At 42.4% G+C, this 10,257-nt stretch overlaps 2 protein-coding genes across 2 annotated transcripts; one reads left to right on the top strand and one right to left on the bottom strand.

The window, feature by feature from the left end:
- The first annotated feature begins 435 nt into the window (after positions 1–435).
- Positions 436–5,363, top strand: tapbpl (TAP binding protein like). The gene is made up of 8 exons (XM_040165805.2): positions 436–845; positions 1,127–1,324; positions 1,415–1,684; positions 2,079–2,279; positions 3,031–3,198; positions 3,282–3,385; positions 4,182–4,407; positions 4,579–5,363. Exons 1-8 carry the CDS (start codon positions 794–796, stop codon positions 4,644–4,646), a joined length of 1,287 nt encoding a protein of 428 aa, XP_040021739.2. The 5' UTR covers positions 436–793; the 3' UTR covers positions 4,647–5,363.
- Positions 5,305–9,679, bottom strand: vamp1b (vesicle associated membrane protein 1b). Its single transcript, XM_040165855.2, has 6 exons — positions 8,989–9,679; positions 8,794–8,878; positions 8,135–8,282; positions 7,723–7,881; positions 7,241–7,292; positions 5,305–6,760 (listed from the first exon to the last, which is right to left on the bottom strand). Coding segments are annotated over exons 2-6 (378 nt in total). The 5' UTR covers positions 8,796–8,878; positions 8,989–9,679; the 3' UTR covers positions 5,305–6,743.
- Between the last annotated feature and the right edge of the window lie 578 nt (positions 9,680–10,257).

The following is a 10,257-nucleotide window of genomic DNA, read 5'->3' as shown; positions in this document are numbered from 1 at the left end:
AAACAAACCACGCTAAAATGTAAAAACAAGCCATGCTAAAATGCAAAACCAATAATTTACAGAAACCACGATGTCCCCCTGGTGACACCTACAGTAGTATCAGAGGTCACATCCAGACGGTATGGTGCCACATTATTGTTCGTTTGTAGCCATGTTTGTGTCCGCATGACGGATATGTGTCTATGTTTGTGCCTACCCCTTTTCTAACTCTACATCCTGAGGTAGCTGACCTCAGGATACTACCATTATTTTGAATATATTATTATTAGTAACACATTCATAGATGAAGTCTATTGCAAATAGTGTTTGCATACACATATCTTTGAAGCATATAAAGGTAGAACGTACAAAGATTCCTACCATGCCCTTAATTACACGAGCGATGAAGGCTTGTGCTCGTTTCCATGGTGACCGATGACGCGCCCTGCGCTCTTCTCTCATTGGATGACGGCGTCGGCTTGCTTTCATTTTCTTCCTTCCACTGCTGCGTTACGCGCATGAACCCGAGTTCCTGTTCACCGTCCAGCTCACAGTTTGTTATACGATTATTTAATATCGGGATAAATAGACGTGGTTGTTCGCGCGATCGATGTGACGGAGGGAGGCTGTAAATACTCAAACGACAGCGGTGCAATGATCTGCCGTCAGGTGTCGAAGTCAAAAGCGAAAGTGCGGCGGTGCTTTTGCGTTCACTGCAGTTGTTTCACTTTGTTTCGGTGTTGTACTCTGATGACTTAAAACTATTCCTTACGGAATAAAAACGCGGAAACAAGATCCCACGAAAAAAGATCCCATGAAGATGATCGTGGTTATTTTGTTTGGATTCTTCCTGACGTGCGTTTGTGGTAAGAACATTTTACAATGTCTAAGAGAGCATATTTCAGCTCTGTGAATTTGAAAGTGTTGTTGCACACTTTAATAGAATCAAACTAGTCTTACATCTGAACATGCAGTTTAAACATACAACACACATTTACAACATCCTTAGTAATAGACAAAATAAATGACGCATTCCTTTTATTAATGTTTTATAGTAGTTTTGTTTACTCAATTGTGGCCAAAAATGTAAACCTTTTCAGAATGTTGAAATTGGTAAATCTTGACTCTTTGTCCCCTTGTTTCTCAGCTGACGGGGTTGCAGATGTGGTACTTTCCTGCACCCTGGTGGAGGAGGGAATGGGAGGGGGGACATCCCTCACGCGAACCCCAGCCACTCTCATCTTAAGAGACGTCCCGGTGCCTTCTGACGAATCACTTGAAACACTCACTCCGTTTGTGCCGACATCTATCCCAGACCCAGACGCCATCCTTTTGGAAGTTAAAGGTCGTCCCCGGCTTCTCTACATTTACGGTTCGGTGTATCACATAAGCAAATCCTTGTGTTGAACTCGTCCTTTCATCCCCTCGTTTGCAGTGTCATCACCCGAGATCCCCAACGCACATCTGTTGCTCCACGCGGACTGCAATGAGCAGGAGGTGATGTGCGAAATGAGCCGTTACTCTCCTCACGGATCCCAGGAAAGTCCAGCATCAACTTATTTCATGGTGTCCCTTGATGTGGAGGGAGTGGAGTTCGGCACTTCCTTGATTCTGCAGACTTTGGTGGTAGAGAAGGATCAGTCGACCCTCATTCAAAACAAACTGGGTCTGCCTCTCAGCCGGTCAGGAACTATTCTGTCTGAGGGTGAGATTTTACTTTTAGATATTAAGTAAATTGTTTTAATGCGTGTTTGCTGGTTGTGGAGATATCAGACAGGTCGACACAGAGATATCGTTTTTTTCTCCAATATAAAGGGGACAAATGACGCTTGGCTTGTGTCTTTTTTGCATTTTCGGCATCATAAGCCAAGCGCCATGCAGCCCTATTACATTTGAGAGCTGGGGAACAACTCGACGGCTAATATCTTCAAAACAAAGCAACTGGTACAGAAACAAGATACATTTATGAAAAGCACCATAGAGGAAAGATATATATGTTTTGGAGTTTGGTGTGAAAATTCCTTTCGATATCTCATTTCATCTTCTCATTGAATTGTTCATGTCACCACTTCTTCTTCTTCTTTTGTTTTTGCCCTCAGTGATCTTCTTGGTGTATTCCCACATGAAGTCTGTGTCTGCCCCTCTGAGAGGCGACGTTATCCTCGACTGTGGCTTCAAGCAGCAAGAGATACCATTAGCGCAGGAGGTGGCCGTTGAATGGCGACTGCAGCACAGGGGGAAAGGGTGGAAAGTGCTCGAAATGAAGACCCGGCTGGATGAGGCAGAAGGAAGCGCAGTGGGTGAGTGCTGTGGGAGCAGGTGGGCCAAACCTCTTCTGGTTTATCCTGCGACTTTAGGTGAGAGTGACAGCGCTGATGAAGATGATGATGATGATGATGATGGTGCAACAATGCTTCATTGGCATGGAAGTGCTCAAAATTCAAAACGCCAATTTATAGGGAGGCTTCGTGCACAATGTTGGCAAGTTTCATAACTGCAAAATTATTCTTGTCAAGTGGCTGTTTAGCACTAAAATATTAACTTTAACTCTACAAATCTGTGGTTGGCAGATTTGTAAAACATTGGTCTGTAAGTAATGCATCAGAACAACAAAAGATTTTTCAAGTTGAAGAATGAGAATTGTTTAAGCCGATGAAATTAGCTGTCAAACCACAGAATAAGGATGAGTTTAAGCAGACAAATACAGACATGAATGAATAGATGACTACTATTTATTTGATTTTATGATGAGTTTTAATTGTTAACCCCGAGTCTCGTCTGTTTGTGTGTTCAATTACTTAAATTAATATAATGTACGTCAAATTCAAAGGCATTAACATTTAAACATTTCATTTGTTCTGTTTGATCAAAAGCTCTAATGCTAATCAAACTTAAACTTTCAACAGCCACAGCTAAATGTCAGATCAGTACTGATCTCTTCTAGTCCTCCCACATTTGTGTATTTTACGCAGATTTCTTTATCAAATAAAGTACTTTCTGCCAGAGCGATCAAAGACGATTTTGAGATCCTGTTTCATTTTCTGTCGTCAGCGCATGCAGAGAGGGTTGGATCAAGCATGGATGCTTCCCAGATTGCTGGAGAGGGTAACGTCTCTGTGATTCTGACCAAGCTGAAGGTTCTGGACGAGGGGACCTACATCTGTACCGTCAGCATTGGCCTTTTTCACGCGCAGCAGGTCATTCAACTCCAGGTTATTCGTAAGTTTCACCCTGGTGTCTCAGTTCAGAAAAATCCACTAAAAGTCCCTCTCTTCATTTTCTGCTTATTTTGTTTGTTTCAGAACCACCTCACGTGTCCCTTTCAGAGGAGAAATTGGTTTTGAACACAAAGTCCTCTCAGATGCTGAGCTGCTATTGCGCTAACTATTATCCACTGGATGCTCAGGTGTGCGACTATGTTCTCTTAGAAGTAGCTGATAACCTGCCACATGTTCAATGTTTTCCTTTTACTGCTAGTGAACAACTTGGCAAAAATCCCAGGAAGCTTTAATCATTCATTTATTGATAATACCACAAAGCCTGAGAGAAGTAGAGACAGGAAATACGTCAACTTGGCTGACTACGGTGGTCAGGCATTAAGTTTAAGTGTAGTTGTTTGTCCAACATCAAATAAGTATCGTCCAAACAAAAGACCAAAAAAGAATCCCGCCTAATGCTGCCGCTCTTGTTCTGGTAAAAAGAACTACCAAAGCATCCACAGGGAATGTTTGTCCTACAACTGCCCACTGGTGTAAAATCTGAAGTGGACATTAGTGCTACGATTTGGACAAAGAATTAGCAACTGGATGAATAACTGAATAGATGAGACAATCTTTTGTGATCAGCACTCAAAACACTCATGAGATGTTAATATGGTAGGATTTGACTACGTTTTGTAAACAATTTATATTTACTCTAAATGATTTGAGAGCAGCTGAAAGTGATGAAACCTTTAAACGTAAACTTACCCCTTCAGCTTGGCTTTGGATTGAAATATTTTCTATAATTATTTAACATTATCTATAATTGATTTATATTGTATTTCTTTTCAAATGTTTTACTTGCTTATATGTATTACCTACTTTGTTGGTTGTATTATTCTTAATAATGTTATGCCTCATTCTTAAATTATTTTTACATTTTAATACCATCTTGTTCCAGAGCCCGTTTGATCCCTTCTCTGATTTTCTCCTGCCGTTCAGATGGAGTGGTTGTCCCTCTCTCCTGCAGACACGGAGCCCACGGTGCTTCCGGATCAGGGCTCTCTGTCCAGCCACCGACAGCATGGCGATGGGACTTATTCCCTCTCATCTCATCTCTCTGTGGCCTCCACGGTCTCCCCTGGGATTATTATTACCTGCAGGGTGTCTCACCCGGCCCTGCAGGCTCCTCTCTCTGTCAGCCTGGTGGTAGAAAGTCCTGAACCAGGTAGTCATTTTGTGGCTGCGATGTCTAACTGCTGCAGCGTTGCTGTGACACGGAATTAAAAAAGATCATGTTATGTTGATTTGTATTATATTCTGTGCACTGTATCGTGTACTTAAGGACAACACTGTATGAAATAACCCCATGTCCTGTTTTGTGTGTTTCTTTATACAGGTTCCTATTGGTGGATTCTGGGTTTCCTGGTCGTCACTTTGCTTTTCTTCTACCAGGTCATGAGCTAAATTATGCGGCTATATTCTAGGAGATACTCCTAATTTAAACCTCAGCCCAGAGTGACTTTTTTTCCATGTGTCATTTGCGAATCTGTGAGTTATTCCTGATTTCATTGGAAGATTTCATTTCTCCATAGTATCCTTGGCTGGTTTCGGGCTGCATTATAATTACTCATTTAGTAAGATTTTGTGACTCTGGATCATTGTTAAAAGTATTTGAAATTTGTAATATCAATGCATTTCTTGTATTGAATCTGGAAACCGGTGTCTCTTGTAGATAAGTTAAAGTAAGTTGGCTCAAAAGAGAATATACCAAAAGTTTTTTATTTTTATTTATTTATTGGCATCAGCAAAAGTGTAAAGCATGCATTTGTCTTTGCAAATCCGGTTGCATCGTCTCACTGCATATTCAGGTTGTAAATCAGAAAACATGTTCCCATATCTGTGGTAATCGCCTGATAATACTGTTACACAATATCATCAGATAATTACAACTAACTGCAACAATTCTGCATCTGTATTTTATTAACTCTCAAAATCAGTCTGAAGAAAACAAAAGTAAGTTTTCTTTTTTCATCCTCCCAAACCCTGAAAGAATTTACACATTTTCAGGAGCATACTCTTGACATACGTGTACTATTGTTCTATCCATACATTAATGTTTTAGCAGTTTACTATGGTTCTTTGCTGTCTCTGAATAATAATAAATTAATTAAATTTGGCAAACTCTTGAGCATCATTGCGTTGCATAAGCAGTAATAATCAGATCAGAAAGACATTAGACACAACTAATTGAAACCACTAACAAAAGAACAATGTACAATCGGCAGTTAGATTCAGAAGTGGCAAATACACAGATCACACAAATGATGGACACAGTTTGCCATGCAAGTTACAAAACCAACTCCTTTTGCATTTACTGCACGTGAGTGACAGGGTTCGGGACGGGATGGCCGAGGTGGCTCTTGGTTTCTAAATCGTGTCCTTTCTCTCATCTACCTGCTCAACTTAAACCACAATCAAACAAACATTCCAAAACAAGTTGACTTATTTTTTTTTTTTTTACATATTTTCTTTTTTTGTAATGTGCTGCTTCACATTCATCTGTCTATGGCTATTACTCTGTCCAAGTCAGAGTTACGAGACGTCCTCTGGGTCAGTAAATGTATACGGTGAGTGGATTGTCTGTTAGTAGCTGCTTGTCGGTTTCTCCTGGTGTGCACGTCGCTGTGCCACTAAGCCTTCCACGACCGCTCAAAGACCAAGGTGAAGTAAAGCATAGCTAGACAACTACCTTATCAATAACTATTTATCAGTCTTATTTATACAGAGCAAAATGTACACTACTTATCCCCAAACACTCCTTCCTTTCCTTACACTCTCACTCATTGTTGTTACTGTACGTGTAGAAAGCTAGGCCAGAAAAGAAACTAAAAACTCACTAATGGAAACCAGCTATTGGCTACAATGCTTTGGATCACAAATACACACACGGACATACGACTAAAATGTTCCTTATACTAATCTAACATGACCGCGTGTTAGTAAGTAGCAATGATTGTAGCGGTTGTGAAGAAGAAGGGGCGTGTTAGTTACGCGTGTCAGTATCAACTTACAAATGTAGGACTCTCGAAAAAGGTAATATGAACAAGCTTTGGCGAATCTTAGGTAGAAAGGACTGCAAACTCTTGTTGAACCTCCCTGCACTCATCCACGACGTTAACGTTTTACATTTCTTTCTCCCGGCTCGGCTCAAAGGGCTTCATTCTTGTGTGTTCCCGTGTAACAAGGATTTTCTCCCCTCCTTCCTCTTCCGCTCCATCTGCTGCGTCCTTCAATAATACATGAGGTGCAGAGGCAGGACAGAGTGAGTGAGACACCAAAACAGTAGAATAAAGCGACCGGAAGGGAGGGACAGAGGGACAAAGAGAACAGAGACGCCTATAAACGCCACTGCCGCGTAAGATGGTTCAATGGAAGACTGTGTGAAGAGAAGGAGAGGACGGATAAAAGGGAAGGAGTGGCGCTTGGGTATCTTTTTTTTTTCTTTCTCTTCCCGCTCATCTCATTCTTAAGTCCATATCCATCTGTGAGGATGGGCTGAGCTCAGTAGAAGAAGTACACTGCAAATAAAGAAGAGATGGAGTGCAAGTCATTAGTCTAATGGATCTGGCTCACTCAAGGCATCGCTCCAAAATAAAAAGAAATGAGTCAACAGTCAGCTGACGTCTCGGTTTTGTATGAAGTTTACAGGAGCTTTTTTTAATAAAGAAATGTGGCAATTAGCATTATAACCATTATTTAGTGGCATTAGACGTCAACTATCACAGTAGAAGCATGCAGGTCAGACATAAAAATGTCGGTCTCAGCATCTTAATCATCAGCATGACAATGTCATCAGCTATTGTCTACTGACTAACACCATACGAGAAATTCCCATCTACACGGGATCATTCTCTTCATATATGATCCTCTTATGTTGAAAGAAAAACACATTTCATGATCGTCTAATTTTTTTTAATCATCGTATCTCTTTATAAAACCATAAAAGTAATTTGTCAATAAATATACCAAAATTGTAATGGTATGAAAATGCTACTTACAGAATATTATTCCAACCACAATGACTCCGATGATACCCATCATGATCATCATCTGAAAGGAGGAAACAGTGACATTTACTATAACAGGTTCTCAGACACTGTGTCCGTCTGTTGGTTCGATGCCTTCAAACCGAAAGGAATCGTACAATTATTATAACAAACTGAAAACTCTAGAGTGACTGGCTTATTTTCCCCAAAGCATCTGCTTCCACAGCAGCTCATTAACAGATTAGCGTGTCGCCCCCCCGAGTCACCAGAACAGATACTGTGAGTTTGCCCCGGCGCACCTCATACGAGCAGCAGTTCAATGTGTTAACATAAATGCGCTGAGCATCTTCTCAAGCCTACCAGCTCCATGTACATATTATATATCCATGCACAACTTATATAATAGAAATACTGTTAATTCGGACTGTGGTCGCAGTTTGACTTTATTTCAGTAACAACAATGCGTGTGATGGGAAAAGCACTAATGTGCCCACCTTGCAGTTCTTCCACCAGTACTTGTTCTTTAGCTTAGCAGCGCAGCTTTCAAACTGGGAGGCTCCGGCTTGGAGAGCATCCGCTCTGTCATCCAGCTCTGAAAGCTTCTGGTCCCTTTCCAAAACCTTGTCTACATTCACCCGCATGATATCCACCACCTAGCCCACAGGATGAGACGGCATTTAGCAGCGATGGGGAGGAAGGACGAAAAAGATGAAAAATTAGGTTAGAAGAACGGAAGCAAAATGTCCTGATCCATTTACAGGTTACATATGAAGCAGACCAGATGTTAACGGATAGAAAAGGGACAACAAATCAACTCGTGTTCAGATCAAGTCCACACATCCAATCATTTCACATTGCATTTAACATCACATTTTGGTGCAGAATCTCAGTATGTTCTTGGCTCACCTCCTCGACTTGGGCCTGTGTCTGCTGTAGTCTACGGTTGCTGGAAGTATTGGGTGGGCCAGGAGGTGCACCACCCGGGGCTCCATCAGCACCAGGGGCTCCTGGAGCACCAGGGGCTCCACCTGGGGCCGCAGCATCCGGGGCAGACCTGGGAAGCAGCACAAGGAAGGGGAAGACGAATTGAAGTTGGGGAAAGAAGAGACCTTTTTTCGTTGACTGAGCACAAATCACAGGACAAAACCAGATTGTACATAAGGAACGAGAATGTCCTAACGTCATGAACCATCATTCATCAAACATGAGCGATGGTGACCTCAAATTCGCAGAATCGCAATATACTGTGTAACAAAGATATGTTATTATTTAAACGGCAGTGTGCAATTATTGTAACACACGCAGTTCAACACCGAGGCTTTACAGTGGAAGCATTAAAACTTCCAATACATAATTTAGTGATGGTGTAACGGAAAATTTCCCTTGCGTCAGCAAAACCCATCAAGCAGAAAGAAATCAGATTAGTCCGACCCCCCCACCATTAAAAAAACAATGAATTGGTTGCAATATACAGGCGATTTATTCATCGAAGCTTAGGCATGATATTTATTCGTATTTTTGAAAACGTGAAAGAAGCGCAACGGAAAAGCCGCATTGATACTCACATCTTCTATGCAGCTGTTGGAACTGGCTCACAGGCAGCGAGGAGGGGTGAGGGGGGGTGAGGGATCTGAGGAGGACAGGGAGGGTCTGAAGTACAACAAGAAAAGGAAGAAGGAGGAAAAAAACAGCAAGATCACACACAAAAAGAACCGATGCGAAATGCACAATCAGCAAAGTAACTAAAGTGCCGCACTGACAGCGGGCAGGCGGCCGGTCTTTGCGCAGTGGAGACGATCCTCTAGCGGTGCATCTGCACTGGAAGTCGTCAACAAAGTACCGCAACGTAGCGAGCGATAATTCACTGGGTGAGCGGACCGGGAGGCGGGAGGCGGAGGGGGAGCGACGCGAGCTCAGGGGAGAAGTACTTCTAAAAGATCATCCATTCAAGCGGAAATCCACGGATGTTTATAAATCCCGCAGGGCTGCACGCAGTCGATGCGGAGTCCCGACGCTCCTGGGTGCGGAGACGCAGCGCTGATTGGCTGCCCGCTGGAGTTGCCTCTTCTAAAAGCTAATGGTAAATGCGTGCAATCTCAAAATCGAGAAGGGAAAAATAAGTCATCCAGTCACGAGAAATCAGTTGTGCGTCTTTTGATTTCTGATCTCCGCCCCCGTCCTCCTGCTCCACACCTCCCTCTTTCAATCGGATGTGCGTCTTGAGGGAAGTGCGGTAGTTTCGCTCGTGTAAAGTGCTGTGTCTCTGAAGGCTGCTGCAATAATGCGTCTATCCTCCTGCCTGGACTTGGACTCCTAACGACGGTGCGTTACCCCCTCCCCCCTCTCCACCCCCCCTCTCTCCTTTTACACTTTGCAGTGCTGCAGCTCTCTTCGTCGGATGGGGCGGCAGGACGACACTGCGGTACAGCGGATGCCTGCCTGTGCAGTGGCGTCACTGCACTTTTCGGGGACCCGGGGTGACGCAAACGGGGCACCAATTTATGCTGGGGTGGTGCCAGGTAGTCTACACGCACAACGTTAATAACCGCAATCTTTTTCATTTGTCTGCATTACTAGCACTGCACAGTATCTTAGAGCTTATTACATTCCCATGTTTAGATGTTTTTATATAAAAGGGGATGCATGCGTACTACATACGAATTCCGCTACATACTAATTCTGCTCACATGCAACAATATTAACGTGTACGTCTACGCTGTGATTAGTGTGTGGATACATTAAGTTGCTCAACTTTTACGTACAAAAGTAAACTATGAACTATGCAAATACAAACTTATTAACTTCTTTATGGTGTTAAACATTTTTTCCACACTGTATGTCCCAATTTATCAGCACCAACATAGAATTGCTATTTATTGCCTATATCTGGTTTGCCTACTTGTTACAGTACTAATTTGACATGTTCTTTATCAAAACAAAGGTGTATTAATTTTAATTGTTTATACCGATATAGTTGATACTGAGCCTTCAGACTACAAACTCTGCCTGTTATTGTCAAAGAAATTAAG

Source organism: Gasterosteus aculeatus, chromosome 20, assembly GCF_964276395.1.
Source record: "Gasterosteus aculeatus chromosome 20, fGasAcu3.hap1.1, whole genome shotgun sequence".
NCBI lineage: Eukaryota > Metazoa > Chordata > Actinopteri > Perciformes > Gasterosteidae > Gasterosteus > Gasterosteus aculeatus.
The sequence above is the reverse complement of the archived record's forward strand: the minus strand, read 5'-3'. Positions and strand labels throughout refer to the sequence as shown.